Source organism: Pan paniscus, chromosome 10 (assembly GCF_029289425.2).
Source record: "Pan paniscus chromosome 10, NHGRI_mPanPan1-v2.0_pri, whole genome shotgun sequence".
Taxonomy (NCBI): Eukaryota; Metazoa; Chordata; class Mammalia; order Primates; family Hominidae; genus Pan; species Pan paniscus.
The window spans coordinates 39,990,137-40,007,851 of NC_073259.2; the positions used below are offsets into that span (position 1 = coordinate 39,990,137).

Below are 17,715 nucleotides of genomic sequence, written 5' to 3' on the forward strand. Positions count from 1 at the left end.
GAGGGAGACAGAGACCTGCAGATACAGAGAGAAAGCTACACAAGAGACTAGAAATAGAGATAAATTTACATAAGTAGAGAGGGGCAAATAACACAGGCAGAGAGAGACACAGAGAGGGAGAGGATCTGGTAAAAATTAAAGCTCAGGAAATTATGGGCTTCATGAGGTGGATGATTAATTCCATTTCCAAAGTCTTGCAAGGGTCAGGGTAGTTTCTCACCCTTGATGTCAGCAGGTCACTGCTCACAGCTCCCTGAAGCTCCTACTGCACCCATTAAGTTTTTGTTGATAGGAGATCAGACAAGTCCTGGGAAGGGAATAGCATCCTTTTTCTCTCACTTCTTCCTGTTCTGGGGTTTATAGGTCTCCTTTTCTACCACTCACAGGGAGACCTTGCTTCTGTGATTAGAGCCTTGGCTGTGCTAAGGTGTGTGGAGATTGTGGGGTGGGAGGAATATAGAAGATAACTAACCTTAGGGGGTTCCCAGTCTAATGAAAGTTTTAGAGTCAGGACACAGAACCAGACCCAGATAGAGCACAAGAACAAAACTAGGAATAGGACAGATTTGGACATAGATATTGGGATGGGGGAATGGTGGGGGAATGGACTGTTAGGTGCAGCCATGGGATGAGGATTGATCAGGGAAGCCTTCCTGGACAAAGTATTTGAGGGAGAAGATTTGGGTGGAAGAGTGATAGCTAACTTTATGTGTCTACTTGAGTGGTCTAAGGGACACCCAGATAGCCGGTAAAACATTATTTCTGGATATGTCTGTGGAGTGTTTCTGGAAGAGATTTGCATTTGAATTGGTAGACTGAGTTAAGAAGATCACCCTCATTAATATGGGTGGGAACCATCCAATCCCTTGGGGGCCAGTAGAACAAAAGAGTGGAGGAAGGCAAATTCTCTTTCTTCATGAGCTGGGACATCTATTTTACCTGCCTTTGGACATCATTGGAGTTCCTGGTTCTTCGTCCTTCAGGCTCTGGGATTTAGCAGTGAGCCCCCTCCCCTGCTTTGGACTTTCCTGAATTATACCACCTGTTTTCCTGGTTCTCCAGTGTATAGACAGCAGAGCGGGAGACTGTGGGACTTCTTGGCCTCCACAATCCTGTGAGCCAATTCTTGGAATAAATCTCGTCATATAGATAGATATCCTGTTAGTTCTGTTCTCTGGAAAACTCTTGACTAATACTGAGGTTATAGGGTTGGGCAGATAGCAAGGCAGAGAAAGAAGTCAAAATGGTGACACTCTGGAGATGGGCTTGGACAGTAATGGGGGATGCTCCTTGCTAAAAAGTTGTTAGGAGCTACCAGAAATGTCTTCGTGGATGTTCTATATAAGTAATGGCAGGCTGCAAAGGAGAAGCCTCTTATACCCAGGGTGGCAGGGGGCCTAGAAATGGTCTTTAGCTATTGTTAATACCCTCAGGTGGGTGAGGGATTGGGGATGGTTGAAGCTTCCTGATTTGCAATCCCTTCGGGAAAATAGTGAATGAACTTTTGGAAGGGCGATGCCCTTTAGGGATAGAACCCAGGATTTCCTAGGTACTTACAGGCTGTGGCTTTTCACTTCTCAAGACTTCCTGATTTAACGCTGATGGAAAGATTAAACTACAATTCCCAGCGATATTTAGGGCTAATTTAGCGCGCCTTCCGGGATTGGAGCATTTCCGGCGGAAGTGGCTGCGGGTACGCCAATCTCCTTCCCTAAACAATGTAGACTACGACTCCCACTGTCCTTAGCGCCGGGGGTTGGGTTTGGGGTGGGGGAAAGGAACCGGAAACTGGATGGGGAGCTGGACCAGGTGAGGAAGTAGGGGGCTGGGAATCCGGGATTGTGGGGGCAAGTTGACGGCTCCCAGGGTCGTCGGGGCTGAGCCGAGAGGGTGGTTAGAATTTCTATGTTTTGGGGTCCCTCCCTCCGTATGGGGTAAGACTCAGTGCAGGGAGAACCCAGCCTATGAAACCGCCTGGGAGGTCTGCAGGATCAAGGCTTTCCAGTCGGCCGGAGCCAGCGGGCGCCCCCGGAGGTTTTGTATGGTGCCTTAGTAGTCGGCCCCTTTGGAACCAGATGAAATGGTCTTTTTGAGTTTATGCTTTATTATTATTATTGTTTATTTATTTTTCTGAGACGGAATTTTGCTCTGACTTCCAGGCTGGAGTGCAATGGCGCGATCTCAGCTCACTGCAGCCTCCGCCTCCTGGGTTCAAGCGATTCTCCTGCCTCAGCCTCCCGAGTAGGTGGGATTACAGGCGCGCGCCACCATGCCCGGCTAATTTTTGTATTTAGTAGAGACTGGGTTTCACCATGTTGGTCAGGCTGGTCTCGAAGTCCTGACCTCGTGATCCGCCCGCCTCGGCCTCCCAAAGTGCTTGGATTACGGGCGTGAGCCACCGCGCCCGGCCTATGCATTATTATTATTATTTATTATTATTATTATTATTTCGTTTAAGGATATTTATTATTGTCCCTTGGACTCCCAGAGTGCCTCCAAAGGACAGGGGAGTGCATATGTGATTTCGATTCCTTCCTCACTTCCAGGATTTGATGTCAGAGAAGTCTGACATCAGTCTGAAGTCGGCCCTTGGTGGTCAGCCTTATCGCTTGGTCCAACTCCGCTGTCTTTGTGCTTAATGTAGTATGACACCGTATTTTATAAAATATCTACATTTCTTAAGCCTCTGGCTTTTGGGGCGACTTTGGGTAGAACTTACAAGTTCCTCCTTTGGGTTCTCTTAGTGTTTTGTTCCGGGTATTAAAGCTCACATCACACTGTATTACAGTTAGTTGTTTATTTGCCCTCACAGCAGATTATGAGCTTACGGAAAGCCTGGCCTACATTTTACTCTTTTTGGATTTCTTCCTCATCAAGAGACTGCTGCAGTGCCTGTCATGTAAGAGACTCATAAGTATTGAAAAAAATAAATGAGTTAACAGGTGGTAGGTTGGATGGAGTATGTGATTTTCCATAGAGAAGAGAGTTAAATGAGTTGCTCAAGAGAACCTTCTTAGAGATGAAACAGGAGTAGAATTCAAATCAATTGACTTCCAGCCTGTGGCTCTTGCTATGAGATCAGGCTTTGAAGTTATGGAACAATGAAAGTAGTGTCTTGCCACTCTTTTCCCCAGCCTTGCTGTTTCCAACACAGGTGTCTAAATGTCAAAGGTGGGCTCAAGACTTCTCGAGATTCTAGAGCTGGAGCAGCCAATCTGCTAATGTTGGTGTTGCATGGGGAGATGCAAAGCAAGGTCCCCTGAAACACTGGCGTTCTCCACAGCACCCTTCTCAGCTTTTGTATGAGCCCAGTTTGTCCTGGGTAGCCACCTGGACAACAGATCAGTTAAAGACTACTGAGACAGTCAGGGAAGGACTTCCTAAGTTGGGCCTCTGATTTTTTTTCTCTCCCACTTCCCCTAGGCTAGGGTGAGAAAATAGGTTTATCAAGCTGTTGTGTCAACCTTGAGTTCTCATCTTGGAGAAGTCACTCCTGACCCAGGCAGAAAGTTGAGAGGAAGGAATGACAATGGTCCTTGTCGCATGGGAGGCACACATATGATGGGCACAGACCCAGAGTCTGGAAAACAAGCAGAGTGCAAAGTGGGCAGCTAAGCCTTGAGTGAACTCAGGATATAGAAGTGGAGAAGGATCCATCAGGAGTGCCTCCTTGGTAAAAGGTGTTTATTTTATTTTTATTTTTACAGATGGGGTCTCATTATGTCAGCCAGGCTGGTCTTGAACTCCTGGCCTCAAGCAATTCTTCTGCCTTGGCCTCTCAAAGTGCTGGGATTACAGGCATGAGCCACCGCGCCCAGCACAGAAGGTAGTTTTAAACAAAAGTGAAAAAGAAGATGGACATTGCTGAGCAGGTGTTTGTTGAGTACCTAATAAGGGCCAGGACCTTGGGCTTATGGAGGGAGATTGAACAAGGCCTGGCTCTTGATCTGCCCAAGTTTAGCTGGGGAGGCAAAAGGAATTCATTAAGACGACGGTAACCATGGTGACACACAGTGGTTCTCAGCCTTTCACCAACCATCAGAATCGCCCTGGGAAGCTTGTTTAAAATACAGATTCCCAGGCGGGGCACGGTAGCTCACGTTTGTAATCCCAGCACTTTGGGAGGCTGAGGCAGATCATGAGGTCAGGAGTTCGAGACCAGCCTGACCAACATGGTGAAACCCTGTCTCTACTGAAAATACGAAAATTAGCCGGGCGTGGTGGTGCGCACCTGTAATCCCAGTACCCAGGAGGCTAAGGTGGGAGAATCACTTGAACCCGGGAGGCAGAGGTTGCAGTGAGCTGAGATCGCGCCACTGCACTCCAGTCTGGGTGACAGAGCAAGATTCTGTCTCAAAAAAAACAAAACAAAATAAAAAACACAGATTCCCAGGCCTCACACGGGACCTACTTGTGTTGGGGGTGGGGTTGGGACACTATGGCAAATACTGCAGTGTTCTGAGGAGGGAAGACTTTATCAAAGGGATGGTTTGAGCTGCATTTTGAAGGATGGGAGTGATTTGGATATGTGGACAGGTTGGGGAATCAACAGTCCTAGTTGACTGGCTGACTGCTGGATGATGTCCTGGTTGACTTCAGGAGTGTATTTGGTTGGACTGTAGAAATGGTATGTGCAAGGTTTTGGGAGTTGAGGCAGGAAAGGCATTTTGAAAATGTGAGTAGAATGGTCAGATTGGAACACTGGGTTTGAATGGGAGTGGAGTGAAGCAATGGCCTTTGCAGTTTACAAAGCTTGCTGTCATGTTCCTGCCCCCTCCCTTCTCCTTCCTCCCACCTCCCTTCTCTCTTCCCTTTCTTCTTCCTCTCCCATTTCTTCCTTTTCTCCCTTCACCTAAACATAACATCTCATTCCATCCTTACGTCTGTTTGTTTGTTTTGAGACAGTCTCCCTCTGTAGCCCAGGCTGGAGTGCAGTGGCACAATCTCGGCTCACTGCAACCTCTGCCTCCCAGGTCCTGGTTCAAGCAATTCTCCTGCCTCAGCCTCCCAAGTAGCTGGAATTACAGGCACGTGCCACCATGCCCAGCTAATTTTTGTATTTTTAGTTGAGACGGGGTTTCACCATGTTGGCCAGGTTGATCTTGAACTCCTGACCTCGTGATCCACCTGCCTCAGCCTCCCAAAGTACTGGGATTACAGGCATGAGCTGTTGCGCCCAGCAAATTTTTTTTTTTTTTTTTGAGATGGAGTCTTGCTCTTTTGCCCAGGCTTGAGTGCAGTGGCACGATCTTGGCTCACTGCAACCTCAGCCTCCCGGGTTCAGGCAGTTCTCCCTGCCTCAGCCTCCCGAGTAGCTGGGATTACAGGTGCCCACCACAACGCCCAGCTAATTTTTTTTTTTTGAGACAGAGTTTCGCTGTTGTTGCCCATGCTGGAGTGCAATGGCACGATCTTGGCTCACCGCAACCTCCACCTTTCGGATTGAAATGATTCTGCCTCAGCCTCCAGAGTAGCCGGGATTACAGGCACGTACCACCATGCCTAATTTGTATTTTTAGTAGAGGTGGGAGTTTCTCCATTTTGGTCAGGCTGGTCTCAAACTCCCGACCTCAGGTGATCTGCCCACCTCAGCTTCCTAAAGTGCTGGGATTACAGGCTTGAGCCACCACGCCCAGCATGCCCAGCTAATTTTTGTAATTTTTAGTAGAGACGGAGTTTCGCCATGTTGGCCAGGCCAGTTTTGAACACCTGACCTAAGGTGATTCACCTGCCTTGGCCTCCCAAAGTGCTGGGATTACAGGCATGAGCCACCATGCCTGGCCTTCCTTATGTCAACATTATTAAGTGGATATTATTATTCTTTGTATTTGAAGGCGGAAACCTGAGGCTCTGGCCATGGTTGTGTAGCTCGTAAGATTCTATGAGGAGTCTGTAATCATCCTACTCGGTATTCCTGAGTGTGGGAAAGAAGCTAGGCTGGGGTTAGGGGGTTGTAGAATTAGCAGGGTGGCTGATCAAACCATCTAAGGCAAGATGGCATGGGTGGTTAAAGCATAGCCTTGAGCCAGAGAGATTGGGCTCAATCAAATCCAGCTTTATTACTTACTAACTGTAAGACCTTGGGCAAGTTGCTTAATCTTGCTAAGCCTCCTCACTTATAACAGGGGAGCAGTAATACCCACCTCATGGGATTGTTGTGAGGATCAATGAGGTGTACCTGGTGCAGAGCAGTCGCTCACCACCTGGAAGCTATTGTAATTAGCCTTCCCAGGTCTCTGGGCTGTGGCTGTGCACTTGCATTTCATTCTTCAGCGCCGTGCTTTCCAGAACAGTCCATTCTGGCTGGGCTTTTCTTTTTTAGGATGACCTTAAAGGTGCTGAAAGGATGCCACCAGTAAATGTTTATTGAAAACCTACTATGTGCTCGGCATAGCCCAGGAACTAGTGACCTATGCCTGATGGAAAGGAGATTTGGAGTGGGAGATGTTTGGTGGCTATGGCTTATCCTCACCAGGTGCCATGTGAAGAGGACAGATAATGGAAGTGGGGAGGGAAAGGGCCCTTCATTACCAAGAATTGAGATGAGTTCAGTCCTACTTGGTGGTTGGTAGATGACTGACATGGTCTCTTAGGGTCCCTTCTGAGCCCAGGAAATGGTAGTGGGGGCCCTGGCAAGCATGGATCCCTCCTACTCTGTGGCTGAGGGTTGATGGGGCTTCTGTCCATCTCTTTTCCCAGGTGACAGCGGCATGGACATATGCCCCAGGCTTTCCTGCTGGGGTCCATCCATGAGCCTGCAGGTGCCCTGATGGAGCCCCAGCCCTGCCCTGGAAGCTTGGCTGAGAGCTTCCTGGAGGAGGAGCTTCGGCTCAATGCTGAGCTGAGCCAGCTGCAGTTTTCGGAGCCTGTGGGCATCATCTACAATCCCGTGGAGTATGCATGGGAGCCACATCGCAACTACGTGACTCGCTACTGCCAGGGCCCCAAGGAAGTACTCTTCCTGGGCATGAACCCTGGACCTTTTGGCATGGCCCAGACTGGGGTAAAGGGTTTGGCTTCCCCAGTGGGTGGAGTGGGGGGTTCTAGGTGGATGCTTGGCTGGGTGTGCTGTGGAGAAGGAGCATGTGCATGGCTGTAGACATGTGTAGGTCCTCCCGCCCCATTCTGTCTCAACACATATACTGGCTCCTGTGGTCCGAGGCCCTCTCCCAGCGTCTCTGCCCGTAATTAACCAAGCACATTAATGGTAGTTTCGTTTTCCCTGTGAGCTGGCCACTAATTGCCTCTGAGAGCCCTTCCTTCCGCCAGCCCCATCCTTACTTTACTGGATCTCCCCTGTCCCTGAAGTGTGGTTGGGGTCAGAAGAGGGACTAGGACTGCTGGGTCCTCAGAAGAGACTGGTTGACAGGGGTGGGTATGTAAGAGATGCAGGGCGTTCTGGGAACCTGGGTTCTGTTTCCTAGCTAAGGCGAGGTTCAAAACAGAGCCTGGCTCCAGTGCCTGCCCGCTTTTCTTTCAGGGCTCAGGATGAGTGACTGCCCCTCAGTGGGGGTGCTTGGCAGGTGGGGGAGGGGAAGAGGCTTCAGGGCAGAAGGCTCAATCGCTTTTATTGACCCCAACTGGGTGATGAAAGGTGATCAATGATGATCGATGGAAATGACAGCCTGAGGCTTGGGGCTGAGAGGGCATCCAGACAGCAGTGGTCAGCCCATCCTTGTGCCTCCTTTAACCCTGGCTGCCTTTCTGTCTCAGACCATCTGTCTGTCCCCAGTACTAACCATCAAACCCTGTGTAGGGCTAGATATCTCAATGTAGTCCCTGTACTTAGTCCCAAAGGCTAGTTGGGCTAGAGGGAAACAAATTTTTCTGGACCACGGTTCACAATGAAGAACTGGAAAAAGACAGACAGGCTCAAACCATAGGGCCAAGAATCCTTGTCTCAGGCCTTTGGGTGAAGGTAGGGGTAGGGGGTGCAGGCTGGATCCTCATGTAAGGTATAAAGAAGTCAGTTGGTCCAGAGCCCGGGCCTCAGGTCTCCAGTTTGAAGCCTTTCATGTCTCTCTCCTTCCTCACAGGTGCCCTTTGGGGAAGTAAGCATGGTCCGGGACTGGTTGGGCATTGTGGGGCCTGTGCTGACCCCTCCCCAAGAGCATCCTAAACGACCAGTGCTGGGACTGGAGTGCCCACAGTCAGAAGTGAGTGGTGCCCGATTCTGGGGCTTTTTCCGGAACCTCTGTGGACAGCCTGAGGTCTTCTTCCATCACTGTTTTGTCCACAATCTATGCCCTCTGCTTTTCCTGGCTCCCAGCGGGCGCAACCTTACTCCTGCTGAGCTGCCTGCCAAGCAGCGAGAACAGCTTCTTGGGATCTGTGATGCAGCCCTCTGCCGGCAGGTGCAGCTACTGGGGGTGCGGCTGGTGGTGGGAGTTGGGCGACTGGCAGAGCAGCGGGCACGACGGGCTCTGGCAGGCCTGATGCCAGAGGTCCAGGTGGAAGGGCTCCTGCATCCCTCTCCCCGTAACCCACAGGCCAACAAGGGCTGGGAGGCAGTGGCCAAGGAAAGATTGAATGAGCTGGGGCTGCTGCCACTGCTGTTGAAATGAGTGCCCTTGGGGCCTTGCATGGGACACATTCAAGACCTTGAAGTCATTCTTGGCCAAGCAGATGGCAACACATCTCCTGGACTGGAGCAAAAGGTCCTTCTGTGCACCCTGGTCACTGGGAAACGTATTCTTTGATCTGTTGAACTGTCTTCCAACCTGCCATGGCAGTTTTGACACTACTCCTGTTTGTCCTCCTGATTCCTGCTTTCTTTACCTTTTAACATTGCCCCTTTCAGGGGACCCCACTTTGTAGGGAATCCGCAGAAGGTGTGCTTTTGCACTTGCAGACTGCTGTACCTCAGTGTTTCCTTGGGAGACTTTATTCAGCTGAGAGTACCCTAAACAGTAACTTCTAAGGTCACGTTTACTATTTCAGAGGAAATATCTTGCCAGGATACCTACCCATCCTTATAGAACAGCTGCCTTTAGCTGACCCCTTTCCTCACAGGGACCAAGACAAAGCATGGGACATGAAATTCAGAGTGAACTTATGGGAGGCTGCAGCTGGATCAGAGGAAAAATCCAGTGTGGCAGAGTGAAAGTCAGAAGACCTGGCTTTTCATCCCAGCTTTGAAACTTGGAACTTTTTGATTGACAAATTAATAAACCTCTCTATGCCTCAGGCTCCTCATCTGTAAAACAGGGATGCCTACCTTATGGGGTTGGTGTGAGGATTAACTGAGATCACACTTGAAAGTGCCTTGCATGGGCTTGGCATGTGGGTGCTCATTACATAGTCTTCTTGTTTTCTTGCCTCTGGGTTGAGGATTCACAGCACTGCACTACAAGGGTAGCCCCTCTCCATTCTGGATACCTTGCTAGGAGAGAGTCTGGGCTTCCACCTGCGGCCAGGGTGAAGGGAAAATTCTTGCCTTGTCAGAGATGGATCAATGACTATGAAAAAACTAGCCTGTGATTTTTTTTCACTCTAAGCATTAGGAGCTCCTAAAGCCTTTTGTCTTGTTACTTTTTTCCCCCTCTTGCATGCCAGAGGTGGAAGGTAGTCATTTAGATTTCCCCCCTCTTCCCTCTTCATTGTTGGCCAGGGGTTCTCTTGGGTAGCTGGGGGAAGGATGTAGTAGATCTCTCTCTCTTTTTTTTTTTTTTGAGATGGAGTCTCATGCTGTTGCCCAGGCTGGAGTGCAGTGGCGTGGTCTCAGTTCACTGCAACATCTGCCTTCCCGGTTCAAGTGATTCTCCTGCCTCAGCCTCCTGTATAGCTGGAATTACAGGCATGTGCCACCATGCCTGGCTAATTTTTGTATTTTTATTAAAGACAGTGTTTCACCATGTTAGCCAGGCTGGTCTCAAACTCCTGACTTCAAGTAATCCACCTGTCTTGGCCTCCCAAAGTGCTGCTGCCTGGCTGGATGTAGCAGATCTCTAATTGCCTTACCAAACCTGCAGGGTCTCTGTTAAGTGTCTGTTAGGGGTCTTATATGATACTCTGGACACCGTGAGAAACAGGTGATGGGGCAGATGGGAACCTGGTATCCAACTCATTTTTTATGTCTGCTGAATGGTTGACTGGGTGCCCCTTTGGTAAGGGCTGGGAAAGTGAACCAAGTTGGGAGCAGAGCAGGTCTTGAGACCACCTTAATGAGGAACACATGGTCTACTTCCTATTTCCTGGGACACAGGTCATTTCCAGCTTCCAGAATTAGTAAGATTTTTCATATAAATCCTCCCCTACTTCATTGTATAATAAAGAATTTGGCCTTTGTCTTCAGTTCCTGAGAAGGAGACTCTAAATCCTTGGAATTTCCCAAGTAATAGGAGTATCTTTGTTTTTCGTGGCAGGTCCCTGAAACTACACCTGAATTTATGTTGAGATTTGACCTTAGGCTGCACCTAATTTTATATTGAATTTGATCTCAGACCACACCTGAGTTTGCTGTAAGATTTGACTGAGGATGGAGGCTGACCATGCCAGAATGACCAACCATATAGTTACAGGGCTGGGACTTTGAGCTGGATGATACCAGCTTGATCCCCAGGGAGGGGAGAGGGGCTAGAGATTGAGTTCAGCCACATGCCCATGATTTTAACCAATTGTATCTATGGTAAAACTCTAGATATAAAAACTTCTGACACAGGTTTTGGTCAGCTTCCTGGCTGGTGAACACATGGATGTGCTGAGGGATGTGCAATGGTATCCTGTTTCTATGAGCAGAGGGCACACATCTGTGCCTGGGACACTCCTGGACCCTACCATGTATTTGTCTTCATTTGGCTGGTTCTGATTTGTATCTTTTGTAATAGAGCCATAATCATAAGTATAGAGTTTTCCTGAGTTCCGTGAGTCATTCTAGGAAATTCTCCAACCTCAGGGTGGGTGGTGGGGGGTTGTGGAGACTCCTGAATTTATAGCCAGTTGGTCAGAAGTGCAGGTGGTCTGGGGATCCTCAAGCTTGCAACTGACATCTGAAGTGAGAGCAGTCTTGGTGGGGAGTATGCCCTTAAACCCCGAGGGTATGCACTAACTCCCTGTAGTTAGCATCAGAATTGCATTACAGTATTGAACTTCCACATGCCGTAGACTCCTTTCCTTCTCTTTTTGCTGTCAGTGCTACGTAGTGAGTGCGCCATGTTGCAGAGCACTGGATTAGGTACGGTGGAATAACTGCACAGAGATAGAAGCCATCATTTCATTATATATTTAGCTGAGATAGTCAAGGAAAGCTCTCTGGAGGAGGTGGCATTTCAGGTGGCCTTAAGACTGGGAAAGTTTTGGATAACTTAGAGAACAGCACTGTTATGTTCAAGGGGTGGCAAGTTGTATTAGGGTCTAGAGAGACAGAACTAATGATACATGTATATATGAAAAGGAGTTTATTAAGGATAATTGACTCACACGATCACAGGGCGAAGTCCCACAATAGGCCATCTGCAAGTTGAGCAAGGAAGCCAGTAGTGGCTCAGTCTGAGTCCCAAATCCTCAAAAGTAGGGAAGCCGACAGGGCAGCCTTCTGTCTGTGGCCTAAGGCCCAAGAGCCCCTGGCAAACTACTGGTGTAAGTCCAAGAGTCCAAAAGCTGAAGAACTTAAGAGTCTAATGTATGAGGGCAGGAAGCATCCAGCATGGGAGAAAGATGAGGACTGGAAGACTCAGCAAGTCAGCTTCTTTCACCTTTTTCTGCCCGCTTTTTCTAGTCGCCCTAGCAGCCAATTGGATGGTGCCCACCCACATTCTGGGTGGGTTTTCCTGTGGGTGGGTCTTCCTCTCCCAGTCTACTAACTCAAATGTTAATCTCTTCTGCTAATACCCAGAAACAGTACTTTGCATCCATTAATCAAGTTGACAGTTAATATTTACCAACACACAAGTAGATTCCTATTGGCTTGGCCCAGTTTGGAGAAAAAGATGAAGAGGTAGATTGAAGCTAGCCTGTGAAGGGTCTTGAATGCTAGAATAATCTTTGAGAATTTAAAGTGTAGTGGGGGAAGTGAGATGCACAGAACACACACACTGAAAATACCCAACAATAGATGGAAACCCATAGAAGGAGATGAAGGGGCAAACCATGTAGGAGTCAGTGTGGGTGCAGTGGGGAAAGGGATGGGAAGAGAGGGGATGAGTCTATAGGGAGGACATCTAGGGGCATAGCAGGTCTGGTTGAAAGCCTAGAGTTGGGGTCTCTAGGTGATGAGATAGTGGGATAGGATTGGGTAGTACACAGAGGCACTTGAACAGTAGTGACCAGAATGACTTGAAGGCCTGGGTATGGCAGAGTCGCTGCTGGGTCTGGGTCCTAGTGGGGCTGTTGCTTTCAATTCCTGGGGTGCATCTTGTTGGAGAGGTTGATTAAGGTCCTGGGCCTGCCTTTCCCTGAGGACACTGTATTACGCTGCTAGGGCTGCCATGACAAAACTACCACAGACTGGGTGGACTAAAACAACAGAAATTTCTTTTCTCACACTTCTGGAGCCCGTGAAGTCCAGGATGAAGATGGTTTGATCTTTCCTGAGGCCTCTCCTTAGCTTGCAGATAGCTGCCTTCTTGCTGTGTCCTCCCATAGCCTTTTCTGAGCATGTACCTCCCTGGTGTTTCTCTTTTTAGAAGGATACCAGTTGTACTGGATTAGGTCCCCCCTTATTACCCAATTTAACCTTAGGTGCCTCTTTAAATGCCCTATATCCAAATACAGTCATATTGGGGCTTCAACATACAAATCGGCAGGGGGGCATAATTCAGTCTATAACAGGCACACAAAGTCATGTCACTGCTTATTTTGTCCCCAACCAATGTCAACCATAAACAAACTAGGGTACTTAGGAGTGCCTTTTTTCCAGTCTGCAGGATTGGAAGCTGGTCTAGGGGCTTAGGTAGCTGATCAGACTTAGTCTCACCAGACTGGCTTTTACCCTTCAATTCATTCTAGAGCAGTTTCTTCAGTGCAAATGAGAGTGTCCTTAGGGTAAGGAAGGTCATTGTTTTTTTTTTTTTCTCTGAGTGGTAGAGAATGGAGCCTTTAGTTGCTATAAAACAGCATTGTGAGAATTATTCTAAAGCCAAACTGAAATAATTTGGTGTCATCTAGACTTTTGTAGACCAATACAGTAGCCACTAGCCATGTGTGGCTGTTTTAGTTCAAAGTGATTAAGGAAAAAAATTCAATTCTTCAGTTCATATTTCAAGTGCTCAATAGCCACACATGGCTAGTGACTACTGATTGGATGACACAGAAATTGAACATTTCCATTATCACAGAAATTTGTGTTGGACAGCACTGATCTAGAGATCAGTGGCTTACAACCCTGCCAATGAATCTGAATTAACTGGTGGAGGTTTAAAAAAAACAAGTGTCTCAGCTCCACTTAAGATATTTTGATGTGTGAGGTGCGAGGGGCATCCTGCTATCCGTCTTCAACAGAATCTCCATGCTACCAATATGCAGCCAAGGTTCAGGCAGGAGTGTCCTGAGTGTCTTGAAGGCAAAGGCCAGGGTCTCCTTTTTCTTTTCCCAGTATGTAATCCCACACCTGGCACAAAGTAGGTATTCAGAGCAGACATGGAAGTAATGCATGAATCTGGTCTGGGAAAGCTACCCGTGTGCCATCCAGAAACACTAGTTTCTCTAGAGTTTGTTCTTTTTGCCTAGTGATGGTATTTCAAGTTCTGATTCAGAGGAATGATAGAGGTCCCACCCCAAAACACACAAACTCAACTTGGTGGAGACCAAGGGTGTGCTTGGGGTGGGGATGCTTCTGAGCTTCTGAGGGATAGATTGTGTTGGTGAAGAAAGAGAATTTTCTTACCTCTGTTTTTTTTTTTTTTTTTTTTTTAGTTTTTATTTTTTTGACATGGAGTCTTGCTCTGTCGCCCAGGCTGGAGTGCAGTGGCGCGATCTCGGCTCACTGCAAGCTCCGCTTCCCGGGTTCACGCCATTCTCCTGCCTCAGCCTCCTGAGTAGCTGGGACTACAGGCGTGTGCCACCACGCCCGGCTAATTTTTTTGTATTTTTAGTAGAGACGGGGTTTCACCGTGTTAGCCAGGATGGTCTTAATCTCCTGACCTTGTGATCCGCCCGTCTCGGCCTCCCAAAGTGCTGGGATTACAGGCATGAGCCACCGTGCCCGGTCTTTTTTTTTGGGGGGGGGGACAGGATCTTCTTCTCTTTCCCAGGCTGGAGTGCAGTGGCATGATCATGGCTCACTGCAGCCTTGACTTCCTGGGCTCAGGTGTCCTCCCACCTCAGCCTCCCGAGTAGCTGGGACTATAGGCGTGCACCACCACACCTGGCTAATTTTTTGTAGAGATGGGGTTTCACTGTGTTGCCCAGGCTGGTCTCTATCTCCTGAACTCAAGCAATCCTCCCACCTTAGCCTCCTAAAGTGCTGGGATTACAGGCATGAGGCACCATGCCCAGCCTTTTTTTTTTCAGATGGAGTTTTGCTCTTGTTTCCCAGGTTGGAGTGCAATGGTGTGATCTTGGCTCACCACAACTTCTGCCTCCCGGGTTCAAGCGATTCTCCTGCCTCAGCCTCCTGAGTAGCTGGGATTACAGGCATGTGCCAACATGCCTGGCTAATTTTGTATTTTTAGTAGAGATGGGGTTTTTCCATGTTGGTCAGGCCGGTCTTGAACTCCTGACCTCAGGTGATGTGCCTGCCTCGGCCTCCCAAAGTGCTGGGATTACAGGCGTGAGCCACTATGCCTGGCCCCGGCCTTTTATCTCTGTCTTTTTTTTTTTCTCCCTTACTGATACAGGATAGCTTAAAGGAAAATTGGGTCTTGAATTTGGCCACTGTGTGGTCTCACTTTCCTTTTTCAATTCAATAAACATTTATTGATGTCTGCTGTGTGTGTGTCATTCCTTGTGCTAGGCACTGTAGGGAGTGACAGAGGTGAATTAGATGATTCTTTACCCTCACGTTGTTCACTGTCTAGTGCTGGGAGATACAGGCATATAATTATATATAAATCAAGCTGAAAGGGTGTTGTGAACAAGTTATAAACACAGCGCTCTGGGCACACTGAATGAGGAAGTGATTAGCCCTCAGAGTCTGGGGAGGAGGTGTGTGTGCCTGTGAGAGACGGCGGAGACTGGGAGATTTCTTATCTCATAACTTGCTAAATCTTACCACCTCCATGGAGTGGATATTTGCAAAACGGGACCATTGTGTCAGATATGTCCAGGAATTTCTCAGCCCCAACTGCAAGGGGCTAGGAAACAGGATGAGGGGAGGGGCTCAGAGGCCAGGAATTAGGCAAGAGCCAAGGGTTGGGTGTGGCCCTATGGAAGATGAGAAGTGGAGCTTCCTTTCAGAACACATCTGTTAACTTTGGGGATGGAAAACTGCAGCAGATGGTGGCAGGCAATGTCCAGGTAGCAGATCAAAAAAGACTGGAAATGCAGCCTGGCCACAGCTGGGGTAGAGAAGCTAGTGATGGAATGGAAGAAGGGAATAGAGATTGCAGCCTATCCCAGACTAAGTGTTGACTCTGAATATTCTTGTTTAGGAGGATATAGGGCAGCTGTTTCCTCTTCTTCCCTAGTGCCCCAGAGAAGTAAAGAACTTCAACTGGAGCATGAGACATTGAGGTTAGACACATGGATAAACTTCCCAGCTGTGACCATCAGGTGATATAGAAATAAATTACTTTGGGGGAAGATGAATTGCTTTCTTCTTCAGAGACCTTAATGCCAGCCTGGCTCAAGCCCATGCTCACCAGTCAAGGTTGAATTATAATGTATTTGAGGAAACTTTCTTTTTTTCTCTCCCTCCTTATTTTGGCCCTCACCCTCTCAAGTACAAAACAGAACAAACAAAACACCTGCAAAATAATTTTCCTGTACATCTTGTCCATTCTTCTGCCCCTACATCTCATTCAAGGACCCTCAGCCTGATGTCTGTCTCTAGTCCTGGCTTGCAGGAGGGATGGCTGAGAGCCCAGAACAGTCCTCCATGGTGGCCTGTGCCAAGCCAGGTTGCCATTTCCATTTTCATTAATTGAAGCAGCGTGACCCTGATCTTTTCAGGCCAGCAATTTCCTGTCCGCTGGTTAGGAGTATGTGGAGGACATGTTTTTGCAGGTCATTCTGTCCTTCCATCTACCTGGATGGTGCTAACACCTGATTCAGGCAGCAAAAAAGGGTCTCCTGTCAACAGTTGACTGAGAGAATCCCAACTTCACACAAATGCCCAGCCTCTCCTCTTGGGATCTCACACTTTGTCTTCTTCAGAAGCTCTTTCTGGTATCTACCCTCCAGCCTATCTGCTGTAATTTTGGTTGTTTTTTTGTTCAGTTTTTAGAAACCTGCTGACTTATAGCTCCCTCTCAGAACCTCATGTGATGATACTTCTGTGGCTTGGGAGAAGAACAAAATGTCTTTGAAGGAAGGGGTTTGCCTTCAACCCTGGAAAGCCACACAGCTGAGTGATTGGGGTGTGATGACTTTGCTCTGAGCATGAGTGTGGATGTGTTTTGCTCCCTACCTGGCTGTATGGAAGGTCTGTGTGTCCCCTGTGAATCACTGAGTTAGCATCATTTTGTTCCTGTGTTTGGTAGCGCTGCTTTGCAAGTACCGTTTTAAGGGGTGGGGTAGTGTGTTCCCTTAGAGTGGGAGTCCACTGTATTACATGCATTTGTGTCCTCCTGTGATCATGGGATCTTTTTTGTCTCTGCAGTTTTCAGTCTTCCAGATGGACACTAGTGTAATTGAGTGTGACCCATTTTTGCTGCTGTTGTGTCTTTGTGTGTCTGGTATTTTTGTGTAGCCTCTGTGTTTGGGGCATCTTCGGGGGGCTTGTCGTGTCTTTCTGAGTGTCCTCTGGCTCTTTTTGGGCGGGGGAACAGAAGAAGGAGCCCAGACTCGAAGGGGAGCTGTCTGGGTGGGGGGAGCATTTTGGGAGGGGGCGTGCTGCAATCTGTGACTTGGAAAACAGATTTGCAGAGGAGGCGAGCAGCCCGGGCGTGCGGAGCGTGCGGGGCGGGGGCGGGCGGCCGCTCTGGCCCCCAGCTCCTCCGCAATCCAATTAAATAACATTTAAATGCATAACCAGCCCGCGCGGCGATGAGGCTGGAGATTGGAGCGGGCTCGGCGGCGGGCCGCGCGGGCGGCGTTTTGTGGAGCTCAGCGATTCTGGCGGCAATTTCCCCGCTCGACGCGGCTTTTACGAGCCAGCTCCCGGCGCCGCGCCCGCTCTGCTGCGCCCGCCCCGCTCCCAGCCGCTTCCCGCCACTCCCCGCCTCGACACTTTTTCTCCCTCGCCCTCTCTGCAGCCTTCTGGTCTGTCCGCGTGCGTGTCTCTCGCTCTGGTCTCTGTTTCTCCATCTCTTGGGGTGCATGCACCTCGCCCTAACCTCCTTCTCCAGCTGCTCCCGCGTCTCACGATGCCTCTCCCGTTTGCTCTCTCGCTGGGTGTCTGCCTTTCCCTTGCGCTGCCTGTCTGTGGCTTCTGCCATCTGTCAGCTTTTGCTTTTCTCGCTGCTGTTTCTGCCTCTGACTTTGACCCCTTGTTCTGGCGGATGCTGCCTCCACTTCTCTCTGTATCACCATATGCTCACAGCTTCTGGCTGTCTTTGCTCCCGTCTTCTTGTCTCTGGCCTTCTGCATCCTTCCACCTTCAAACCCTTCCCTTCAAGCCGCCTTGCCTTCTCCCCATGACTCAGAGACCCCACCACACCAGGCTCTCCGCTGAGTCCT

At 48.9% G+C, this 17,715-nt stretch overlaps 1 protein-coding gene across 50 annotated transcripts; it reads left to right on the plus strand.

Annotated features, from left to right (window-relative positions):
- Positions 1-1,729: 1,729 nt before the first annotated feature.
- Positions 1,730-9,204, plus strand: SMUG1 (single-strand-selective monofunctional uracil-DNA glycosylase 1). Of its 50 annotated transcripts, none has more exons than XM_063593460.1 (6): positions 1,737-1,809; positions 2,160-2,241; positions 2,813-2,899; positions 3,424-3,680; positions 6,700-7,003; positions 8,037-9,204. In XM_063593460.1, the coding sequence occupies exons 5-6, from the start codon at positions 6,719-6,721 to the stop codon at positions 8,562-8,564; spliced, it is 813 nt and encodes a 270-aa protein (XP_063449530.1). In that variant the 5' UTR covers positions 1,737-1,809; positions 2,160-2,241; positions 2,813-2,899; positions 3,424-3,680; positions 6,700-6,718; the 3' UTR covers positions 8,565-9,204. The 50 variants fall into 50 exon arrangements, with proteins under 50 accessions (XP_014202641.1, XP_014202643.1, XP_054951569.1 ...); XM_055095582.2 differs by having other exon boundaries at positions 1,758-1,809; positions 2,160-2,245; XM_055095579.2 differs by lacking the exon at positions 3,424-3,680 and adding an exon at positions 3,708-3,826 and having other exon boundaries at positions 1,758-1,809; positions 2,160-2,245.
- The last annotated feature ends 8,511 nt before the right edge of the window (positions 9,205-17,715 follow it).

Excerpts from the sequence above, each read along its gene's own strand:
- SMUG1 (XM_014347155.5), top strand. The coding sequence starts at position 6,719 with ATGCCCCAGGCTTTCCTGCTGGGGTCCATCCATGAGCCTGCAGGTGCC. Across the intron at positions 7,004-8,036 it reads TTGGCATGGCCCAGACTGGG|GTGCCCTTTGGGGAAGTAAG; the intron begins GTAAAGGGTTTG and ends CCTTCCTCACAG.